The 25,620-nt window shown below is 43.8% G+C and overlaps 1 protein-coding gene across 1 annotated transcript in view; it reads left to right on the top strand.

Annotated features, from left to right (window-relative positions):
* The window catches only part of map2k7 (mitogen-activated protein kinase kinase 7), a 61,327-nt gene that overhangs the window by 16,380 nt on the left and 19,327 nt on the right, over window positions 1-25,620 (top strand). The window contains exons 6-8 of the mRNA XM_043694684.1: window positions 9,634-9,741; window positions 17,080-17,259; window positions 23,368-23,448. Of these exons, the coding sequence (XP_043550619.1) occupies window positions 9,634-9,741; window positions 17,080-17,259; window positions 23,368-23,448 (369 nt within the window). The remainder of the gene's footprint in view (window positions 1-9,633; window positions 9,742-17,079; window positions 17,260-23,367; window positions 23,449-25,620) is intronic.

Here is a 25,620-nt window from a genome sequence, read left to right as displayed (position 1 = left end):
AAGGTCACTCAGCTCCTGACCTCATCACAGCCTTGGGTCAAACATGGACAAAAGAGCTGAATTCCTGAGGGGAGGGAAGAGGGACAGCTCTTGACATCAAGGCTGCATTCGACTGAGTGTGGCATCAAGGAGCCCTCATGAAACTGGAATCAGTGGGTATCAGGGCAAACTCCCCGCTGGTTAGAGTCATACCTGGCACAGAGGAAAGTCATGTTGGAGGTCATTCCTCTCAGCTCCAGGACATCTCTGCAGGAGTTTGTCAGGATATGGTGTCCGTGACGTAAGAATCTTCAGCTGTCTTATCAAAGACCTTTCCTCCGTCATCAGGTCAGAAGTAGAGATGTTTGCCATTGATTGCACAATATTCAGCACCATTTGCAACATCTCAGATACTGAAGCAATTCATGTCTAAATGCAACAAGGTGTGGACAATGTCCTGGCTTGGGCTGAACAGTGACAAGTAACACTTGAGCCACACAAATGCTAGGCAATGACCATCTCCAGTAAAAGGCAATACACCTACCTGCCCTTGGCATTCAGTTACTGTCACTGAATTGCTCACTGTTAACATCCTTGGGGTTACCATTGACCAGAAACTGAACTGGACTCACCGTGTAAATACATGGCTGCAACAGCAGTTCAGAAGCTAGGAGTACTGCAGCAAGTAACTCTCTGACTGGCCAAAGCCTGTCCATCATCTACAAGGTACAAGTCAAGAGTGTGATGGAATGCTCCCATTTGCCTGGATGGGGGCAGCTGCAGCAATACACAAGAACCTTGACACCATCCTGGACAAAGCAGCCTGTTAACAAGCATTCACTCCCTCCACCACAATGCTCAGTAGCAGTAATCTACAGCATCTATAGAAATTTACCAAAACCCATTAGACAGCACCTCCCTAATCCATAATCACTTCCATCTGGAAAGACAAGGACAGCAGATATATGGGAACACCACCACCTGCAATTTCCCCTCCAAGCCCCTCACCATCCTGCCTTGGAAATATATCGCCATTCCTTCACAGTCGCTGGGTGAACATCTTGGAATTCCGTCCCTAACGGCATGCGGGTCTACATGGACTTCAACGGCTCAAAAAGGCAACTCACCATCACTTCCTCACGTTAGCCAGTGATATCCACATCCCAGAAATGAATAACAAAGCAAGCTCAGCAAGTCTGGCAGTATCTGGGGAAAGAAACAGAGTCAACCTTTCAAATCCAAAGTGATTTATTTTTTGCAACTAACAGAAATGTAGGGAGACAATACTGGCTTAGTGGTACAACTTTGTGGTGAGTAGAGGAGCAAAGGGACCTTAGGGTGCATAATGTGACCAGGCCAGTTGAAACAGTTGTTGATAAGGTTTATAGGATCCTTGGGCATAGAGTATAAAAGCAATGCTAGACCTCTACAACTTGTTAGTTAGACCACGTTTGGAGTATTGTATTCAGTTCTGGATACCTTATTTAATGTTAGTGTCCTGGAGAGAGTTCAAAGGAGATTTATTAGAAGTGATACCAGGAATGAAGGATTTTCGATACAAAGAGAGATGAAAGAAATTGGGGTTATTCTGCTTGGAGTAGAGAAGATTAAGGGGTGATCTTATTGATGTGTTCAAAATTATGAACAGGTTTGACAGGGTTAGAAATGACAAGAGACTCCGAGTGAAATGAGGAGAGAAGTCTTTAGTCAGAGTTGTTTGGATTTGAAACACCCAGCCTGAGAGAGTGGTGGAGGCAGAGGTTTACAAAGAGAGCTGAGAGATGTTACAAGTGATAAATGCAGAGGGCTACAGAGAGTGGCCTGGAGAATGGGGTGAGCAGGACGGCACTGTCAGGAGCTGGTACAGACGTGATGGGTGGAGTAGCTTCCGCTACTGGGAACCCCTTATTACAATGTCTCGTTTCCCACATTGTGACTGTGGTTATGCTTTAAAAGTAACTATTTAATGGTCAAGCACTTTGGGCTGTTCTTGAAAGGTTCTATTTAAATATAAGTCTTAGTTTTCTTTTAACATTACCCTCTATTCCTTCTCCTTTTTGTGTTTAATGTCCTGCCTGTAAAAACAGTAATGCTATTTGAATCAACTACTCCTTAGAAAAAGCAACTTCTATATTCTGACCACCCTCCCAGTATGTTTCTCCTCAATTCTTTCTGAATTTCTTAGTTCACCTCCTAGATGCGTGGCTCCTAGTTTAGGCATCCTCCCACAAACGGAAGGAGACAGTGAGGGCCGCAGATGCTGGAGATCAGAGTGGAGAGTGTGGTGCTGGGAAAGCACAGCAGGTCAGGCAACATCAGGAGCAGGAGAATTGACGTTTTAGGCATAAGCCCTTCATCAGGAATCAGGCCTGTGGGCCGGGGGCTGAGAGATAAATGGGATGGGGATGGGATTTGGGGGAGGTAGCTGAGAAAGCGATAGGTGGATGAAGGTGAGGGGGGAATGATGGACGGGTCCGGAGGGCTGATTGCTTTCTCAGCTACCTCCCCTCAATTCACCCTCCCCTCCCATTTATCTCTCAGCCCCGGCCCACAAGCCTCATTCCTGATGAATGGCTTATGCCCGAAACATTGATTCTCCTGCTCCTCGGATGCTGCCTGACCTGCTGGGCTTTTCCAGCTCCACACTCTCGATTCCTACAAATGGAAACATGTTTTCAATTTCTAGCAATCAAACCCTGACATAATTGTAAAAATCTTTTTGTTACTATTCCATGGGGCATGGGTAAAGCTGGTGAGGTTGACATGTGTTGTTCATCTCTAATTACCCTTGGCACTTCCTTGAACTATTGCAGTCCGTCTGGGTGGGACATGTGGATTAGAATGTGCTATGGACCTGGCCATGTCCACTCAAAATATTTGAAGAAGGTAGGCAAGACCCTAACTTTATCCTATTTTAAAGGGAGATGTGTAGTACATGTTCCAGATATGATACGTATGGTCAATATTAAGTAAAACACAATTTATTTAAACACAATTGTTGAAAAACAAACAACAGAAAGAGGAATTTAGAATAACTTAACTATTGGAAAACTTCACTGAGTAATAGGTACAGTACTCATTACTAATTAACTGTTCCAATAGAATACATCCCATAAACACAGGAGGCACAGTGGCTCAGTGGTTAGCACTGCTGCCTCACAGTGGCAGGAACCTGGGTTCGATTCCAGTCTCAGGCGACTGCCTGTGTGGAGATTGCACATTCTCCCCGTGTCTGTGTGGGTTTCCTCTGGGTGCTCCGGTTTCCTCCCACAGTCCAAAGATGTTCAGGTTAGGTGAATTGGCCATGCTAAATTACCCGTAGTGTTAAGGGATGTGTAGGTTAGGCGCATTAGCTGGGGTAAATAAACAATAATAGGGTAGGGGAATTGGTCTGGGTGAATTGCTCTTCGGAGAGTCAGTGTGGACGTGTTGGGCCGAAGGGCCTGTTTTCACACTATAGGGATTCTATAAACACATCCTCTGGCAAAAAGGTAAATTCAGGCACCAATTCTAACATGCAGTTCTCCAGTTCAGGAGGAAACAACATCGAGAGATTTCAGAGAAAGTAGCAGTGAGGAATGATTCACTGAATCCTCAAACTGTTCTGGGACCCCAAACAGCTTCTGACTGCTAAAGCTAGAGAAAAACTAGAAAGCCTGATCTGAGAGAACTGGCCACTTCAAGCTGCTCCCGTTGCTGCAATGTTTATAAAAAAGCCCAAAGGTCTCCTAAGTTAGTTAGTTAAGCCATTTTCAGTAGCTAGTGCGGCGCCTCTGCCTTTACTACGTGTCTTCAAATAAAAACCGGAAGGAAATTGAGAGCAACCTCACACCTCCCCTCCTCCCCCCCCCCACCTCCTCCCGCCAAACACACGGAACCATTAATCTCCAAAGATGGCTTCACTTTAAGTAAAAACCCTTAGTCTTCCTTTATTAGTGCACGTCTAGCAAGTACATTACATTGACTCAGAGCATGCAAACGTTCACAACCACATTCTATTTCAGTTTGTTTATTCCCACCACCGAACGCCTCCACCATCCTTTATCAAAGTCATGACAATGTGTCGACAATTACGTTTTCTTGTCCTGTCACGTGTATAATTTTCAAATTGAACGGCTGCAGTAATAAGCTGCATCTGAACATTCTGGAAGGTTTGTACGTAAATGTCTCCAAAAACGTTATTGGGTTACGATCAGAATATGCAACTGTCTCGGAAACAGTACTGGCAACATAAATATTGAAATGTTGTAATGCCAACACCAAGCTCACAGCTTCTTCTCAGTCATGGAATACATCTGTTGATGAGTATTCAAGTTTCTGGAGAAATACCCAATAGGTCTTTCTATCTTCTTGTTGTCTTGTTGTAAGGACACAGCACTAACACCCACATCACTCACCTAGAATGGCTTTGGGTAATTAGGTGTGGCTAACACTGGGGCAGTGGCTAACACAGCTTTCAGGCTATCCAATGCCATCTGACAGTTCGCCATCCAGTGAATCCTTCTGCATTTCTTCAATAAGTCAGTCATTGGAGCAACCGCATTGCTAAACCTCAGTACAGACTTCCGATAAAACCCACTCAATCCCAGGAATCATAGTACTGCTGTCATCATCAATGGTATGGGAATCTCCCCAGGAACCTTTGTGTTCATATTCTATGGGGCCATCTGTCCCTGTCCGATAACATGGCCGAGAAACATGACTTGGGCTTATGCGAACTCACTGTTAGTCAGGTTTATCACCAAGCCTGCCTTCCAAAGTAGGTCAAGCAGTTCCGATAAATGCTGCAAATATTCCTTGCATGTGTGACGAAAAATCACCAGGTCGTTGACGTACACCACACAATTGGTTAATCCAGAAATGACCTTATTGGTTAGTCTTTGAAATGTGGCTGGTGCATTTTTCATACCAAACAGTGTGGCTTTAAATTGCTATAGTCCATTCAGTGTCACAAAAACAGAAATTGTCTTCGCCAGGTTAGAGAGAGTTTTAAACAAGGGAGTCTTGAGATGTTTTTGGGAGGCGGGGAGACTGAGAGAAAAATGGAGTGAGACCATAATCTGATTAGTCATGGTCCCATTACACAAAGCAGCAGATGAATGGGCCTAATGGCCTCCTCCTGGTTCCACTTCCTCTGATTTGGTGTTCTTGGTTCTCAACGAACAATCCCTCCGCAATGGTGCTTCACCCTGAAAATCTGCCCCAAATCCTCCTGCCAGGCACAATGCTTACCTGCACCCATACAAACACAAACAGAGCCTGGGTCTGCTACGTGGATGACACCTTTGTCATCATGAAATGAAACAAATTAAAGGAAACCTTCAAGACCATCAATAATATCTTTCCTGGCATAAAGTTCACCAAAGAGGAGGAAAACAATAACAAACTGCCTTTTCAAGATGTCACAGTCGAGTGAACAGTCAATGGGGAACTTCAAACCAGCGTCTACAGAAAAACAACACATACGGACCAAATATTGAACTACAGAAGCAATCATCCTGACACCCACAAACAAAGCTGCATGAGAACATTATTTCAACAATCCAACACACACTGCAACACAGAGGAACTACACAGAGCAGAGAAAAATCACCTCTACTATGTGTTCAAAAAGAATGGGTACCCACTGAACACAATCCGCTGATTTCTCAGCAACAAACCCAAACAAGCAGACACAACACCTCCAGAAACCCAAGCGACTCTCCCCCACATTAAAGACATCTCGGAAATGACTGCCAGACTACCTAGACCCCTTGGCATCAGGTAGCCCACAAACCCACCAACACACTAAAATATTAGCCAATGAACTTAAAAGACCCTATACAGACAACAAGCAAAATTAATGTCATTTACAAAATACCATGGAAGAACTGTAACAAACACTACATTGGACAAACAGGCAGAAAACTAGCCACCAAGGTACATGAACACCATCTAGCCACAAAAAGACATGACCCTCTCTCACTAGCAACCTCACATACAGATGAGGGACGACACCATTTCAACCGGGACAACACATCCATCCTAGGACAAGCCAAACAGAGACACGCACAAGAATTCCTAGAAGCATGGCATTCCAACCGGAACTCTATCAACAAACACATCAAGTTAGACCCCATCTACCACCCCCTGAGAAAAGGAACTTCACCACCAGAAATGACATCACCAACCCAAAGAAACCCAAACATATAAATAGAAAGCAGGAATATTCAGCATTGCTTTGCCTGAGGCCCACTGAAGATGTTACCTAGTAAGGTAAGGAACCGTCTGGAAATGAACCTTCCAGCTCAGCGAACAAACCTATATCCAAAACCTCAACCTGAGCTACAAATCTTCTCAAAACTCGCTAAGTAATCTTCCATCCACTTGGTCATCAAGAATTGCCTGGACCTAGGTTCTGTATCCGTTGCTTTTTGAGGAAGAAAATTCCAAAGATACGCAATCCTCTGAGAAAGCATGTTTCTTCGATACTGTCCAAGGAGCGTTGTAACTGTACATTGCTACTACTGTGCCAGTGGTAGAGATTGTGAACTTTGAGCAGGTGCTGATTAAGTGGGCTGCTTTGTCTTCTGCCTGCTGAGCTGGAATATTATTGAAGCTGCAGTCTAGGCAAGTGAGCAGTATTCCATCACACTGCTGACATATGCCATATGGAGGGTGGACAAGGAAAGTGTTACCCACCACAGACTTCCCAATCTCTGACCTACTTTTGTAGTGACAGTATTTACCTAGCAGACCCAGTTCAGTTTCTAGTCAGTGGTGACCTTACTATGTTGAAAATAATAAGCCATTGAATGTGAAGGAGAGGTGGATCTCTTGTTGGACATGATCATTGCCTGGCACTTGGGTGGCATAGATGTTTCTTGCCATGTCATGCCAAACCTGAATGTTGTCCAGGTTTTGCAGCGTGTGCTACGGATTGCTTTAGTATCTGACAAGTTGCTAGCTTTAGAGAACAAAAACGTCTCCTGTGGGATCTGGGGGTTGTTGGCTGTGCTGAACATTTATTGCAGTCCCTAGTTGCACCTGAGAAGGTGGGGGTGAGCTGCTTTCTTGAACCACTGCAGTCCATTTGCTGTAGGTAGACCCACAATGTTGTTAGGAAGGAAGTTCCAGAAGTTTGACCCAGCAACGGTTGTTTATTTCCAGGTCAGGATGGTGAGTGACTTGGAGGAGAACTTCCAGGTGATGGTGTTACCGTGTATCTTCTGCCTTTGTCCTTTTTGGTGGAAGTGGTCATGGGTTTGGAAGGTACTGTTGGATGATCTTTGGTGAATTTCTGCAGTGTGTCTTGTAGATAGTACACACGTCTGCTATTGAATGTTGGCAAGAGATGGAATGGATGATTGTGGATGTGGTACCAATCAAGAGAGGGCTGCTTTGTCCTGGGCAGTGTCAAGCTTCTTGAGTATTGTTAGAGGGGCATCCAGGCAAGTGGGGAGTATTCCGTCACACACCTGGCTTGATCCTTGCAGATGGTGGGGACAGGCTTTGGGGAATCACAGGTGAGTTACTCGCCGTAGCTTCTGAACTGCTCTCGCAGCCACTCCATTTGCATGGCTAGTCCAGTCCAGTTTCTGGTCAATGGCAACCCCCATGATGTTGAAAGTTGGGGATTCAGTGATGGTGACATCATTAAATGTCAAGGGGGTGGTTAGTATGTCCACTATTAGAGTTTGAGTGATCCTGAACACTGCAATCATCAACATCCCCATGTCTACCGTCTTGCTGAGAGGGATTATTATTGCTGAAGCTGGTCAGGCTTAGGACACTATCTTGAGGACCTCCTACACTGACTTCCTGCAATGTCCCCCAACACTCAGAATCATTTTCCTTTATTGCTAGGTCTGACTCCAGCCACTGGACCATTCCCCCCGTTCCCATTGACTTCAGTCTTTCTAGAGTTCTCACTTGGTTACAAGCTGCCTTAGGGCATTATCAGCCATCTGCGAGGGAAGGGCCTGAGCCAATTTAGCCTTCCATGTTGTCCATATTCTCTGGGTTTTTGTTTCCTTGCATCTTCACCTGTACACCTGTGTCCCTTGTTATAACATTGAGACTGGAAGTGGACCCCAAATGTGGTCTAGCCAGGCTCTGTACAAGTTTAACTTAATTCTGTCACTCTAGAAGTAAACCTGTTATTTGCGTTTCTTTACTCTGCAGTTCCTTTGCTCCTGTATGCCATTTCCACTCTTATTAGTCAAGCACTATGTGGTCTCCTTTCCACTAAACTGTAACATCTCATTCTTGTCTCCAGTGAAATTTATGTACTCTCATGTATTGTGACAGCCTTTCTCTATATTAGCTGTACCACCAATCAATTTTGAAATTTAGTTGCCAGGTCTAAATTGTTTGTGTGAATGGTGAATACAAAGGGTCTGGTCACCAATCCCTGTGGACACGTTCCTAACCTTTTGCTTGTCTGACTAGCTACCCTTGTCATTTTCACTGGTTTAGTTTAATAACCGGCTTGTTATCCATGCTACTACCTGTTCCTTGATTCCATCTGCTCACCACTTCAATCACGGTCAACCTATTCTACATTATCAAAGGCTGTTATAGTCCAAATACAGTGAAAATACTGCATTACTCTTGTCTTCTCTTTCTGTAATTCATCAAAGAATTAACAGGATTGGTCAAACAATGTATTCCTCATTGGAATCTGTTCTGATTATTCTTGATCATATTTTTATTTTGTTTTCACTTTTCAGGAACGATTACGTTATTTTCCTCCTACCAATATGGTCTGTGCAGTATCATAGTTACATAAGACCAGGAGTAGGCCATTTGGCCCTCCCCACCTGCTCCACAATTCAATAAAATCATGCCTGATCTGATTATGACCTCTTCCCTGTCTTATTTTCGTAAAATTTGACCCACTGGTCTTCTGTGGATGATAATTCCATCTTGTAACAACCCCCTGAAAAAAAGAAATCTTTTCTCTGACTTAAAAGACGTCTCATTCTTAAACAATGTCCAACCCTAGTTAGTAAGACATGTCATTCTTAAAGTGTGTCCTGTGTTAGCTAGTTTCCTCACAAAAATAACCATCATCTGGATACTCCCACTGTCAAGATCACCTCTCAATCTTCGAAAATCCACAGGATAGCAGCCTAACCTGTTCAATCTATCTTCATAAAGTAAGCCCCTCGTCCTATGAATGAGTTAAGTGGGCCTTCTCTGAACTATTTTTACTATAATGACACCTTTCTTCACATAAGGAGATCTTTAAAATAAGGAAGTGCAATTTGACCAAGGTGCTGTATAAATGCAGTGAACCTTCCCTGCATGTATTACATTGCATTCCCCTTGCAATAAACAACAACCCTAGTCTTAGTTCCATCTCCTGTGCTAAATATAGGTGTCACTTCAACTGTCTGCTGGCTCTCTTTACTGATTACTTTTGTGTCATAATATCATAGGAACTTAACTATTTCATAAAAAGCTGAGCTGCAGTTGGCCTGCCCCATGTTGTCATAGCTGTATGTATTTTAAAGCATTTACATAGTGTCTCAGGGGCATTGTACCTTGCTGTACAAGATTACCAGCAGACCTCCAGGATCTCAAAACCTGCATTTCATTTAAAATGAACCCAAACTATCTAAGTGTAGACATATTGTGTGGTGACCCAGACTTTTATTCTCTGTCATACAGACTGATGTGTTCATTGCCATGGAACTGATGGGCACTTGTGCTGAGAAGCTGAAGAAACGGATTCAGGGGCCTATTCCAGAAAGGATTCTCGGCAAAATGACAGTCGCGGTGAGTAAAGATGAGGAAGGCAGTACTCCGTCTTCTTGCCACTTGTTAAAGGAATAAACAAAATCAGAAGCAGCCTGGTTAAGGTAGACAGGGAGAAACTGTTCCTGTTGTAAAGTAGACAGGGAGAAACTGTTCCTGTCGTAAGGTAGACAGGAAAAAACTGTTCCTGTTGTAAAGCCGACAGGGAGAAACTGTTCCTGTCGTAAAGTAGACATGGAGAAACTGTTCCTGTTGTAAGGTAGATGGAGAAACTGTTCCTGTCGTAAGGTAGACAGGGAGAAACTGTTCCTGTTGTAAGGTAGATGGAGAAACTGTTCCTGTTGTAAGGTAGATGGAGAAACTGTTCCTGTCGTAAGGTAGATGGAGAAACTGTTCCTGTCGTAAAGTAGACAGGGAGAAACTGTTCCTGTCGTAAAGTAGACAGGGAGAAACTGCCTGTCGTAAGGTAGACAGGAAAAAACTGTTCCTGTTGTAAAGCCGACAGGGAGAAACTGTTCCTGTCGTAAAGTAGACAGGGAGAAACTGTTCCTGTTGTAAGGTAGATGGAGAAACTGTTCCTGTCGTAAGGTAGACAGGGAAACTGTTCCTGTTGTAAAGTAGACAGGGAGAAACTGTTCCTGTCGTAAAGTAGATGGAGAAACTGTTCCTGTTGTAAAGTAGACAGGGAGAAACTGTTCCTGTCGTAAAGTAGACACAGAAAGTGAGGACTGCAGATGCTGGAGATCAGAGCTGAAAAATGTGTTGCTGGAAAAGCGCAGCAGGTCAGGCAGCATCAAAGGGGTAGGAGAATCGACGTTTCGGGCATAAGCTCTTCTTCAGGAATGAGGCCTCATTTCTTAAGAAGGGCTTATGCCCGAAATGTTGATTCTCCTGCCCCTTTGATGCTGCCTGACCTGCTGCGCTTTTCCAACAACACATTTTTCAGATAAAGTAGACAGGGAGAAACAGTTTCTCTCGTAAAAGGAACAAGGACAACATCTGCAAATGAAGCAAGCTTCAAGTCATCAAGTCATACAGCATGGAAACAAGCCCTCTGGTCCAGCAAACACCACATTACACTCATCCCATTTACCTGTACTTGGTCCATAAGCTACTATGTCTTAACATTTCCAGTGTTCGTCCAGGTGCTTCTTAAATGTTGCAAGAGTATTTGGCTCCACTACCCTCTCAGGCATACATTCTGTATTTCTGTACCCTCTGATTGAAAAACCTTCCCTCAGTTTGCCTCTAAAGCACTTGTTGCTCACCTTAAACCTCTACCGTCTGATCTTAGACACATCAGCCATGGGGAACACATTATTATTACTATTCTGTCTATGCCTGTCATAATTTTGTATACCTCAGTCAGACCATTCCCTCAGCGGCCTCTACTCCAGGGAAAACGAATCCAGCCTACCGAGTCTCTCCTCACAACTGAGACATTTCATCCCAGGCAACACGCTGATGAATCTCATCTTTACCACCTTCAGTGCAATCACATCCTTTTCAAAGGGCGGTGTCCAGAACTGCACACAATATTCCATCTGTGGTCTAGCCATAGTTTTATATACTTGTAAAAGGACTTCCATGTTCCTATATTCTACACACTGGCTAATGTCGGCATGCATGCTGTCTGCTGCTTTCTTCACTCTGTCTACCTGTGCTGAGACCTTCAGGGATCGAAGGCCCTGTGTACTAAGGTCTCTTTGTTCTTCAGTACTTCCTAGGGACCTACCATTGTGTATATCCTTCTTTTATTAGACCTCCTAAAATGCATCACCTTACACCTATCAGGATTAAATTCCACCTGCCATTTTATCAGATGTCTGAGACCATCCTACTATCAGCGACACCACCATTTCCACACCATCTGCAAACGTATTCATTTTAACCTTTAACCTTCACATCAAAGTCATTAATGAACATAAAAAACAGCAAGGCTCCCAGCACTGATCCCTTTGGAATACTGCTTAACATAGGCTTCCAAACACGAAGATAATCCCCTGCCATCACCCTTTGCTTCCTATTTGCAAGATAATTCTGGATACAGTTTGTCAACTTACTTTGGATCCCATGGGCTCTTCCCTTTTGGACCAGCCTTCCATGTGGGACCTTGTCAAAGCCCTGACTGAAGTCCATGTCAATCATATCGACTGCACTACCCTCGTCAATATATTTAGTCAATTTCTTTAAAAAAATGTCACTTATATTAATCAGGCGGGATCTCTCTCTTATAATGCTGTGCTGATCAATTCCTGCCTTTCCAAGTGTTGAATAATCCTGTTCCTTAGAATTTTTTCCAATAATTTCCCAACCACTGATGTATAACTAACTGGTGTATAATGACCTGGCCTATCACTGCTACCCTTCTGAAACAAAGGAACCACAATAGCTTATCCTTCAGTCATTTGGCATGTGTCCTGTGGCCGGCAAAATGTTAAACATTGCCATCAGAGCCCCAGCAATCTCCTCTCTCACCTCCCATAACAGCCTTGGGTAAATCTCAGCAAGCTTTGAGGATTTTCTGCACGTTTATGCCCGCTAAGGCATCTAATATCACCTCCTTATTAATCCTAACATGTTCTAGAATCTCAACGTTTCAACTCAAATTGCTAGCTGCACAGTCTTTCTCCTCTGTGAATACAGCCACATCTGACCTCAGCCACATCCTCTGACTCCAAAATTCCCATTTTGGTATCTAATAGGTCCTACTTTTCCCGTGGGAATCCTCCTTCTCTTAATGTACTTATAAAATGCCTTAGTGTTTTCCTTAATCCTGTCAAAGATATTTTGAGGCTCTCTTTGCCTTCCAAATTTCTTTTTTTAAACAATCTTTAATGTTCTCTATACAGCCAGTTCTCCTATAACTTTGTGTCTATTCAACACGAATTGGCTTTATTGTGATAGCAGAGTTTAGTCTATTGCTAGTAGAATGCGAACTTTCCTTACCTGTATTGGCTAAAACATGATTCCGGCTCCAATAGCTGCTGGCACTGCTTTTGCGTGATCACACGAGAACCAAACTATCGCGTTCTATCAGAACCGACTGTACTTGTGAAGGCCTCCACTGTTTGTAATGTGTTGAACGTAGCTTCCTTCTGTTTCCATAACGCTTGGTATCCCCTTGATATCTAGGGGTTCCTGGACTTTGCTGCCTTTACCCTTCACTCTTAGAGAAACATGGTGACCCTGAGGTCTCACTAGATAACTTTTAAAAATAAAACACCCCCACTTACCAAATGTAAACATACTGTACTTACAAATAACTACTCCCAGTCTATGTTTGCCAGATCGTGTCTCATCATTATTGAAATTGACCTTCCTTCCCCCCCTGCTTCAGACATTTAACTTCTGCACTGGCCTTATCCCTTTCCATAATGACTTTGAAACTTCAAGTTATGGTTACTATCCCAGAAATGCTCACCCTCTGAAGCTTCAACCACTCATAGGGTCATACAGTGATACTGAATGGAACTAGACTCTTTGGTCCAGCCAGTCCATGCTGACCATAATCCCAATCTAACCTAGTCCCACCTGCCCACTCCTGGCCCATATCCCTCCAGACCTTTCCTATTCAGCTACTTATTAAATATCTTTTCAATGTTGTAACTGTACCTTCAGGAAGTTCATTCCACATGCGAGCCATCCTCTCTGTAAAATATTTGCCCCTCGTGTCTTTTCAAATCTCTCTCTCTCACCTTAAAAATGTGCCCCCTAACCTTGAAATCCCCCATCCCAAGGAAAAGGCAACTTCCATTCACTCTACCTAGACCTCTCATTACTTTATAAACTTCTGGAAGGTCGCCCCTCAGCCTCCTATGCTCCAGTGAAAGAAGTCATAACCTATGCTACCTTTCTTTATAACTCAACGTCTTTATATCTATCTGTGTACGGGCACAAAAAAAAACTCTCCTCTGGTATACTTGAAAAATTCCACCTCATCTAATTATTTCACACTAAAGTGATCCAGTTAATGTTTGCAAAGTTGAAATCCCCTAAAACTATGAACACGATTCCTCTCACCTCTCTGTGATTTGCCTACATATCTGCTCCTCTATCTCCCTCTGACTGTTTGGAGGCCTGCAGTACAATCCCAGCAAGGTAATAGCCCTTTCTCTTTAAATTTCCAAACTCAACCCAGATGGCCTCAGTTGAAGAGCTTTCTAGGACACCCTTTGTTATTACTGCAGTAATGCTGTCCTTTGACAATAATGCAAAGCCCGCAGCTCTCTTACATCTCCCTTGATCCTGCCTGAAACCTTTACACCCTGGAATGTTAAGCTGTCAGTCCTGCCCTTCTACCATCTCTCAGTGATTGCAACAATATCACACATGCCCACATTCTGATCAGTGCCTTCCCTGTCAGGCTCGTTGCATTTAAATAGACGCTAATTATCCCATGTGCCTTATCACACCCATATCATCTTCACTTGCTGGACGATCTTAGTATTCCTTCTATATCTGACTGAACCTTATTCTTGACTTGAGAGATCTATTCTGTGCCCCATCCCATTGCCAAATCAATCTAAACATTTCCCCAGCAGCATGAGCAAAGTTCCCACAAGGATATCAGAACCATTCTGGTTCAGATACAACTTGTCCAGGTCCCGCCTACCAGGGTCCAACACAATATGTCAGTTTGAGGTGTGGATGGCCCATATTTACTCGTCTGCCCTGGTGGCCAGCCAACACTTGTGCCTGGGTAGCCCTGTGTTGTCGTGTGACCAGCTTGCTGAGCATGCTATCTGTCGTGCTCCATGGTGAGTGCAGCCACAGCTACACCCATTCCATGTGGTCAGTCAGGAGTTACAGCTGAAGGCACTTCCATGGAGATTGGCAGGGTCCCTTATTTCCCACATATTGCAGGAGAAGCTGAGTTCTCCTGCCATTGGGATCCCAACAAACTATAAACAATAAACTAGGAACAAATTACGTAACCTTACTCACTGCTCACCAAGTGTAATTACTTGCTTGCTCTCTCCCTATTCCGAACTAAGTACAAAGGGCTTTACACTCTGTCTCCCAGTTGGACTCACTCTGTCCCTAGCTAATGTTCTTGTCCTGCATCAATACTTTGAAACTTGCCATCACCTGAAGAGCTCTGCCTCTGGTTTCAGTGAAGGGTTGCTCTGCTCTTCTCCCACTGCTGCTCTGTCAGAGCTCAGACGAGAAGCTTTTCCACTCAGCCAGTAGTTAGGGCATGGAATGCACTGCCTGGAAATAAAGTTAAAGCATTCACAAAGGCTTTGGGTAATGATTTTGATTAAATTACTGTATAAGTGGATAGGAGAAAAGGAGGAGATTAGCATGCCCCGAATGCCAATGTAAGGGTGGCACAGTGGCTCAGTGGTTAGCACTGCTACCTCACAGTGCCAGGGACCCCGGTTTGATTCCGGCCTCGGGTGATTGTCTGTGTGGAGTTTTCACATGCTCCCCATGTCTGCGTGGGTTTTCTACCGCTGCTCTGGTTTCCTCCCACAGTGCAAAGGTGTGCCATACTAAATTGTCTATGGTGTTAGGTGTATTAGGGTAAATATAGGGTAGGGGAATGGGTCTGGGTGGGTTACTCTTCAGAGGGTTGGTGTGGACTTGTTGGGCCTAATGACCTGTTTCCACACTGTAGGGAATCTATCTGAAGAGTTGGTGCAGCATGATGGGCTGAGTGGCCTCCTTCTGTGCCATAGGAATTCTGTGATCCTACTATTTGAAGGCACATCTGTTATGGAGGACTGAAAGGAATGGTCAGTTTGTATATGGCTGGATCCAGTCAACACAAGTGAACAGTGTTGTTTTTTTATTTTATTTGAGGAAAGTGTGTTTGCCAGGCCCCTGGGAGAGCTTCCTCCCCAAATAGTGCGATTTGAGCCATTAGGTTCGTCTGGTCAGACAGAGCCTGAGTTCAATCCTCTGACTCCTTCGATATTGCTGAATCCTAGATTCGAGGCTGAAGTTTAAAATGTTAGAGCCAATCAAGACAAGACAGCCACCAGTTTCCTGATGAAGAGCTTATGCTTGAAATGCCGACTCTCCTGCTCCTCGGATGCTGTCTGACCTGCTGTGCTTTTCCAGCACCACTCTAATCTTGACTCTAATCACCAGCATCTTCAATCCTCACCTTCTAACACAAGACAGCCTCTGACTGAGTTGAGCTAGGTTGAACTAACAGTTAAGTTCACAACTTCTCTTGAGTACTTCAGGGAAGACAGGAAACAGCAAACAAAGTTCACAGTCCCCATCTCAGCTCTGTGAGAGCCTGTGACCCCTCAAATAAAGAGGATAAGCTGGATCATACACTCAGCAATTCTAGCAACTGTTCTGCTATCAGTGACACAGGAAGGGAACATTCCTTCAATTAGCTGTTCCTGCTACTATGGAAGACTAACTCCATTCCGTAAATATTCCGTCAACAGGGTGGCACGGTGGCTCAGTGGTTAGCACTGCTGCCTCACAGCAGTGGGTTCAATTCTAGCCTCAGGCGACTGACTGTGTGGAGTTTGCACATTCTCCCCAGTCTGGGTTTCCTCCGGGTGCTCCGGTTTCCTCCCACAGTCTGAAGATGTGCAGGTCAGGTGAATTGGCCATGCAAAATTGCCCATCCATGGCTGTGGATTCTTCATCATTGAGTTCATTTAAGATTAAGGTTAGCAGATTTGTGACCACCCTGGGAATCAAGTGATATGGAAAATTATGAATTGATGATCAGGCATGATCGTGTTGAATGGTGGACCAAGCTTTAGGGACTGAATCCTGTATCGCTCCTGTTTTGTATAGTCTTATTGTGATCCACTGGACACATAATACCAAAAGCCATATAGGGGCAGGAATGAGTCTGCTCTGCCATTCAATCAACCATTTTCTCCCTGTAATCCTTGATCCCCTTGATACTCAAGAACCTATCTCAGTCTTAAATAAACTCAATGGCCTCCACCATTTTCTGTGGCAGTGAATTCCATCGATTCCCCACTCACTGACTGAAAATGTTTCTCCTTATCTCCATTCTAAAAGGTCTTCCCTTTACTCTAAGGCTGTGCCCACGGGTCCTAGTCTCTCCGACCAATGGAAACAGCTTCCCAACATCTACTCTGTCCAGGCCATTCAGTATTCTGAATGTTTGAATTAGATCCGCCCTCATCCTTCTAAACTCCATCGAGCGTAGTCCCAGAGTCCTCAAACATTGCTCGTATGTTAAGCAGGCAGAATAGCATCAAGATTGGCACAGGCATAGTGAGCCAAAAGGCCTAGTGCTGTGCTGGACTGTTCTGTGTTCTAAAAGGAGTATTGATCCTGATTGCGTGGATGTATCTAATTGAAAGCTTGCAAAAGGAGTACATCAATTTGCCTGTTAATTCATTTGAACAGATTGTCAAAGCTCTCTTCTACCTGAAGGAAAAGCATGGTGTCATTCACAGAGATGTGAAACCCTCAAATATTCTCCTGGATGAGCGGGGTCAAATCAAACTCTGTGATTTCGGGATAAGTGGAAGACTGGTAGACTCGAAAGCGAAGACGAGGAGCGCTGGCTGTGCAGCATATATGGCGGTGAGTGCTTTATCTGTTCGATTGGTTATGTCTTAAGATGCAGAAGGGAGAATAACTGCCTGTTTCACTTGGGTAATGGGATATTTGTAGATATTGCATAGAGGGAAGAGGTATCTGTGTAATTCATGTTGCAGAGGGGGGCAATAACACCACCAGGTCCAAGACCAAGTGTTGGAGACATTTCATAATGGTGGAGGAAAGGTTCTAAATTAATCTGGCAGGGAAAATTCAGAATTTAGGATCATAAAGAAGAATTAGTGTGCCGAAAAATTTACAAGGAACCAATAGCAGCTGACTAAGAAATAGAAAGGTACTGGTAGTCCCTGAGTTGTGTACATGAGTCCATTTGCAACTCAATTTGTGTGCAAGTCTGAACACAGTATAGGGCGACATAAAATAGCCATTTCTAAATGTAAGAAATGTTCATGTCAGATCTTTAAAATTACATGTCTGTATGGAATCTTGTTCATAAGTGGGACATTAATAAATTGGGAACCCTGTATTAATTGGAGTTAGAATAAGAGGGAATGAAGTCAGGCCTATTAAATTAGGCTTTACAGTATATGCATGAAAATGCTCAAAGTCTGGTAACCAAGATAACAAAACATTTTATTTTTCTGAGGGTTGAGTCTTCGGAGTTTCCTTGATCTGAAGGAAGAGAATGCAGAATCTTGAAGTATTTTTAAGGCAGAGGAAGATCGCTTCTAGATTACCAAGAAATCAACAATTGAAAGGTTATCTAGGCTCTGTCTGAATGTCGGGTTGAGGTTAAAACCAGGTCAGCCGTGATCGTATTGAATGTCAGAACAGGCCTGAAGGGGCGACACAAGTGGCCTACACATGTCGGAACAAATTATGGCAGATGCTGGAATCCGTACTGAAAACAATAAATGCAGGAGATCACAGCGGGTCAGGCAGCATCCATGGCGAGAGAGTAAGCTAATGTTCTGAGTCGAGATAAGGATAAGGAGTCATCTCGACTCAAAATGTTATCGTGCTCTCTCCCACTGATGCTGTCTGACCCGCTGTGATTTCCAGCATTTGTTGTTTCAGTGGCCTATGCTTGTTCTTTGTTCGCAAGGTTGGTGAGCTGCAGGCACAGGTACCCCCATCAGCATGTCAATAATGGAGACCAGGCTCAGAATGGGGCAAGAGTGGGCATTAGATATCTCCAGTGCTTCAGAGAAGGGGTGCTGGTGGGGACTAAATGTCTTGCAATGCAGAGGGATTGGGAATAGCTGTGTGTTTTGCAATGCAGTGTGTGGGGACTAATGGTATGCAGGATATATTGGTGCCTTGCAGTAATGTTGTGTCTTACACAAATACTCCCCCTGACACACTGTATCTTCCGCTACATCAGAGGGGGTTATCAGTGCATTTTGTATTGGGGAAAGTGGGGAGTATCGAGGTGGGTAGGATATATCTGTGCTCATTGCAGTGTATCAGAGTGGGCTGCCTATGTATTTTAAAGACTGTATCTTTTTAATTATCTTGCATTTTTGGTTGTAGATTGAAATGGGAAAAGGACTGTTTTAAAAACCATGGATAGTGGAATGGATTACTGCATTTGTTAGATCAGGCTGCCAACCCTTATAATAACTGTTGTTATGGACCAGACCAAATCCCCTCAAAATAAGAGGTAGTGTAAACCCTGACTATTTTATTTAAAGGCAAAGGTGAGGTGCAGTGTCCCAAAAGTGATTTGATTGGTCCACTGCAAGGATTTAAGCAAAATATAATATATACTTACAATACAGTTAAAAATACAAACAAAATCAAAGGCATATGTTTAGCTCTATTGAAAAAATTAATAAAATACCATATTATTTGATTGCTATTGAGCAACTGTTGCAATATAGCAACTTTCACTAAACACCCCCTTGGGAAAGGCAAATTCAGCAAAAAAAGGGTTTTCCCACATGCTATCTCCCTTCCAGTGCAGAGAAAGGAACACTGAAAGAAACAGTCCAGCAGCAGAGACAAAACTGAAGCATTTTACTGCACAAAGAGAGAGTGATGGAGAGCTTCAACTCCAAACCCCAACTCAAAGCAAAATGCAAACTGAACCTGACTCCACCCACTTCATACTACTTCTGTCTAATGTAAGAAAAACACTCACAGCTCAAAGCTGTTTACCCACTGCTTCCAAACCAGACATCCGGGCACTGCTATGGTAACCCTCTCTGCACGAGAAACAGCACACAACAAATCTACCTTAAATGCACACTGTTGTTAGTTGAAACGGTGGGAAACGTTTCATTGCAGACACAGTGGCATTGCAGAATGTGTACAAAAACCAATTCGACCAGCAGCAAGTGGCTGATTGATCTGTGGAGTAATGACCAGTCACTGATGACAAAGGCCTTCTGTTCGTAGACAGGCAGGAGGCTGGAAGAACACAGCAAACCAGACAGCATCAGGAGGGGGAGAAGGCAACATTTCAGGTATAACTCTTGAAGAAGGGTAACCCTGAATGTTGACTTCTCCACCACCTGATGCTGGCTGGCTTGCTGTGTTCTTCTAGCTCCTGCCTGTCTCCTTTGGATTCCAGCATCTGCAGGTTTTGTTTACCTCTAAAGGCCTTCTGCTTGCCAGCCACTATGTGATTGGCTCCCAGGTAGCTGAGCAGCTATTGGATGTGAATAAGGTGATCACAAGCCTTTGGACTTCCTCAAAATAAGTATCTCGTGCATTTGTCTCTTCTGTCAAAAAAAACCCTTTCAGGCTGAAGAAAGCCAGTGTATATTCTGTTCATCACTTGCTGTCAGCTGTTGCTTTTAACCAATAAGTTAGAGACTTCGTACAATGTGAATGAGTAATTCTCCTGTAGGTAAGTGAGAGTATCTGGAAAGGAGAGAGATCACCACACACAGGGTTTTGAAAGGCAAAAGGATCATACCAACGAACCCTGTGGACAGGAACCATTGACCTGCCTCCCAGTTTATTCCCTCTAGCCATAACACCAGTTTTCTTTTGTCTGTGTGCAGAAGGGAAGCTTACTAAGGTTTTTACTGATTGTGTGTCAATAGTTCATAGTCATACAGCAGCCTTCAGTCCAACTCCTCCATGCCAACTAGACATCTCAATCTGACCTGGTTCCATTTGCCAGCACTTAGCCCATGTCCCTCTAAACCCTTCCTATTGATATACTTATCCATACACCTTTTAAATGTTGTCATTGTACCCATCTCCACCACTTCCTCTGGCAGCTCATTCCAGACTCTCATCATCCTCTACGTGAAAAAGTTATCCCCAGCTCCTTATCTTAAACCTCTAGTTCTGGACTCCACCATTGTAGGGAAAAGACTTTGTCTATTTACACTATCCATGCTCCTCATGATTTTATAAACCTCTAAAGGTCGCCACTCAGCCTCCAACGCTCCAGGGAAAACTGCTCCAGCCTATTCAACCTCTCCCTGTAGCTCAAACCCTCCAGACACAGCAACATCCTTGTAAATGTTTTCTGCACCGTTTTAGGTTTAGCAACATCCTTCCTATAGAAGGGTGACCAGAATTGTACATAGTTCTTCTCCCTTAACAAGAATCTATTTATTGGTAATAAGTTATATGTTTCAAGGCTGACAGCGAAATTTGGTACCCATGAGGATGGCCTCAACCGGGATCTTGGGTTCATGTCACACTACAAGTGACCCCACCGCATTTTACACACACACACACACACACACATACTCTCTCTCACACACTATCTCTCTCTCACACACACACACACGCGCACTTTCTCTCACACACGTGCACACTCTCTCTCACGCGCACAATCTCTCTCTCACACACGCGCACACTCTCTCTCTCTCACGCACACACGCACACTCTCTCACACGCGCACACACACACGCTCTCTCTCACATCCCCTCACAAGCATATACTCACATGCACACTGTCAAGCATCACAGGCACACACTCTCTCTCTCCCCCATACTCACACATGCAAGTCTATGGGATGAATTTGTTTTTCAATAAGCACACAATCTGTAGGCAGTCAGTCCACGTGACATTTTAGAAATTCCTACTTTGGAAACAGAACCAGTCTGACTCAAGGTTGGGATACAGACAGACTCGAACCTCATACCTTTAATACATTGTCTGAGCTGAGATGTGACTTTTCTTTTATACAGATTAAAACCTTAAGTTGTCTAGGGTCTGTGACATAAGAAATTCTGGGATTCACACATTAATCAATGGAAACCTGCATTCCCCATTCTAAGTGATTAGAGACTTAACACCAATCTACATTTGTTCAATACATCACATCCGTTGTAAGACACTTTGATCTTTTACTATCAGTCGTGTCCTATGATTCTGTCACACTAGCTACCTGATGAAGGAGCAGTGCTCCGAAAGCTTGTACTTTCAAATAAACCTGTCGGGTGATAACCTGGTGTTGTGAGATTTTGAACTTAATTAATGCTGACCTTCGGTTGCCTTTGGTGGCGTATACTTGACAGAATTCCCAAGTGAGTCGAGGTCAGAAGTGAGTTGAGTTGCAGTCTGTGTTTCCCTCCTCTTTCAACCTCCTTTTTCTCTGTCCATCTCCCACAGTCTTCCACAATTCCCTCTTTCTCACCCATCCCTGTTTTACGTTTCGCCCAAATCTCCCATTGTCTTATCCTGCCCCCTGAATGTTATGAAAATGATCCAAGTGGCTCTGCACTCCAAACATTTTGACCAGTACAAATCTTGTCTGGAGAGACTGAAATGCAATTTGAGACGAGGTGATTTCTTAATGAGAAAAGAAAAATTAACAAGAGCAGCTCAGCAGCCTGACGAACGGGCCAAGAAAAGCAAACAGTAGAGCTTATTTAAACATCTAAAACGGAAAAGAGAATGGACAAAGTGAACATAGGCCCCTTAGAGAATGCAGCTTGAAAATAACACGAAGGAACCTGGAGATGGCGAAAAGTTGATGAATACTTTGCATCAATCTTCATGGGACAGGACACTAACAGCATTCTGGAAGTACTAAATAATTAGGGTATTAAGAGGGAAAATAAAGAAAATAAAGTACTAGGGAAAATAATGAGGCTAAACGTTGGTAAGAGTCTTGGTGCTGATAGATTGCATTCTAGAATTGTGAAAGTAGTAATATGAGATAGTGTATGCACTGGTTATAATCTTCTAAGAATCCATAATTTGGGAAAAGTCCCACAGAATTACAAAATTGTCAGTGTTTTCAAACATTATTCCCTTAATTCAAAAAAGAAAGACAAAATAAAAGGTCCCTCTAGATCGCACAGCTTGTTATCTCTCATTGGGAGAATGTCAGGTCTTTTATCAAGGATGTAATAGCCGAGCATTTGGAAATAGATAATGTAATCAAGCAATGGCAGCATGGCTTCCTGAAGAAATCAAGCCTGAGTAATTCATTACCTGCTTTGAGCAAGTAACAAATTGGGTAAATGGGAAGCACTCGATATAATATATTTGGACATGTTTAATGATGCTACATAAGGTTACAGACAATAAGGTGTTAGAGGGAATTTATAGGAGTCCTGGAGGATGGGCTCGTAGACAGCAGAGTTAGGATAAAGGAGGCATTTTCAGGATGGCGGCCTGCAGTCAGTGTAACAGGTATCCATGCTAGACCACTATTCTTTACAATATATCAATGACTTAAGACGACAGATGTGAATGTACCATTACCGAATTTGCGGATGAAACAAATATAGGTAGGAATGTATATCTTGATGGGTGTTGGGGGAGGGATACCTGTGTATTTTGTTGTTTTAGGGAAATGTCTGTGTTGTGGAGAGGGGTAATGTTTCTGTAGTTTGCACTACACCAGGAGGGAGTATCTGTCTGTCTTGCATTGATGAGGAGCAGGGTATCAGTGCATCATCTGGTGCAGAGAGGGAGATATTCTATAAAGTACTGATGATTTCTCATAGTCACATGTATACCTACACATTACCAACATTCTGGGGACAGGCATGTCATAAGCTGGAGTGGAGAATCTAACCATTATTAGAACAAGTACCAGATCAAGGTGAGGACGGGCATGGACTTTGCACACAGCAACTTCATAGTGAGGGCATGCAACATATCACCATCCAGAGGACTATCCCTTCACACTTATTGACTTTTTATTGACAGCCTGAACGGATAGATCCCCCGGATCCCACCAAACCTGACTATGATATCAGAGCGGATGTATGGAGCCTTGGCATTTCACTGGTAAGCAAAGAGCTTTTAGTGCTTAAACATCTTTGGGAAAGCAAACTCCTCCTCAGATAGTAATACTGAGATTCCCACTGTAACAGTGGTGTCCAGGTGCACTCACTGATGCCCACGTTAATGCCATCCATCCTCGATGATGGAAGAGTCCAATACATCAGTGGAAAACATTAAACAGAAGCACACACAGAAACCTTCAGCCAAACGTGCAGAGTGGATAATCCATCTCGGCATCACCGATTTTAACCAATTCAATCCACTCATGAGATCAAGAAATGGTTAGATGCACTGGACATTGCAAAGGCAATGGGCCCTGACAACATTCTGGCAAAGGTACTGAAGACTTGTGCTCCAGAACTTGCCGTACCCCTGGCCAAGCTGTTCCACCACAGTTACAACACTGGCATCTACCTGATAATAATGAAAATTGACCAGGCATGTCCTGGTCAATTACTACCACATCAGTCTACTCTTGATCATCAGTTAAGTGATGGGGATGTCATTCCTGCTGACCTCATGACAGCCTTGGTTCAAACATGGTCAAAAGAGGTATGGTCTCGAGGTGGAGTGTGATTGTTAGCCTGTGACATCAAAGCTGCATTTGACTGTGCATGGCATTCGAGGAGCCCTGGCAAAACTGGAATCATCAGGAATTAGAGGCAAACCCTCTGCTGGTGAGACTCATAATGGCACTTAGGAAAATGGTGTGGTTGGTGCAGGTCAGTCATCTCAGCTCCAGGATCTCCCTGCAGGAGTTCCTCGGAGTAGTGAGGAGGCCCAACCATCTCCTTCCATCATTAGGTCAGGAGTAGAGCTGTTCTCCAATGATAGCACAGGGTTCAGTACCATTTGCGACTCCTCAGATACTGAAGCAGTCCGTGGTTAAATGCAACAAGATCTGGACAATATCCAGGCTTAGGCAGACAACTTCCAAATAATGTCACGAAGACACAAATGCCAGGCACTGACCACCTCTAATAAGAAACAATATAATCACTGCACCTTAACATTCAATGGTGTTACCATCAGCATCCCCCACGGTCAATATCCTGACACTGGTATTGACCAGTAACTAAGCAACACCCACCATATAAGCAAGAGCAGGTCAGAGGCTAGGAATACTGCAATGTGGAACTCACGTACTGGCTCCCCAAAGCTTGTCTACTATCCAAAGGGAAAAGTCAGGAGTGTGATGGAATACTTCACACCAGCCTGGGTGAACAGCTCCAACAAGAGGCTTGCCATCATCCAGGGCAGATTAGTCCACTTGATTGGTGCAACATCCGCAAACATCTACTCCCTCAGCAGCAGTGTGTACGATCACTGCGAACGTTCACCTGAGATCCGCAACACCTTCCAGACCCCTGACCCCTCCCTGACCCCCAACCCCTTCCATAACGATAGGCAACGGAAGCCATGACCTGCAAGTAACACACCGTACTCACTTGAAAACATATCACCATTCCGTCTGTGTCGTTGGGTCAGAATCATGGAATTCTATCCCTAATGTCATTGTGTGTCTACCTACCGCAAGTGGACGGAAGCGGTTCATCCCCACCTTCTCAAGCACACCTAGGAATAGGCAATAACTGCTGGCCACCACTGAGGGCCAGGTCCTACAAATCAATATAAAATATTGTGTAAAGGTGAGGTCAAACATCTCACTCACTGCAGGGACACTGTTGCTATTGTTGTTGTCATTGACTGTAGTGACAGTCACCAACTCTCACAGACACGATGATGCATTGTCACTAATCTTCTCCCTGAAACACACATGACACAGTGATACACAGTCACTAATGTTCACCCTAAACACACTGACACAGTGATACACAGTCACTAATGTTCTCCCGAAACACACTGACACATTGATACACAGTCACTAATGTTCACCCTAAACACACTGACACAGTGACACACAGTCACTAATGTTCACCCTAAACACACTGACAGTGATACACAGTTACTAATGTTCTCCCGAAACACACTGACACATTGATACACAATCACTAATGTTCACCCTAAACACACTGACACAGTGATACAGTCACGAATGCTCTCCCTAAACACACTGACACAGTGACACACAGTCACTAATGTTCACCCTAAACACACTGACACACAGTCACTAATGTTCACCCTAAACACACTGACACAGTGATACACAGTCAC

Source organism: Chiloscyllium plagiosum, chromosome 8 (assembly GCF_004010195.1).
Source record: "Chiloscyllium plagiosum isolate BGI_BamShark_2017 chromosome 8, ASM401019v2, whole genome shotgun sequence".
Lineage (NCBI taxonomy): Eukaryota > Metazoa > Chordata > Chondrichthyes > Orectolobiformes > Hemiscylliidae > Chiloscyllium > Chiloscyllium plagiosum.
The sequence above is the reverse complement of the archived record's forward strand: the minus strand, read 5'-3'. Positions and strand labels throughout refer to the sequence as shown.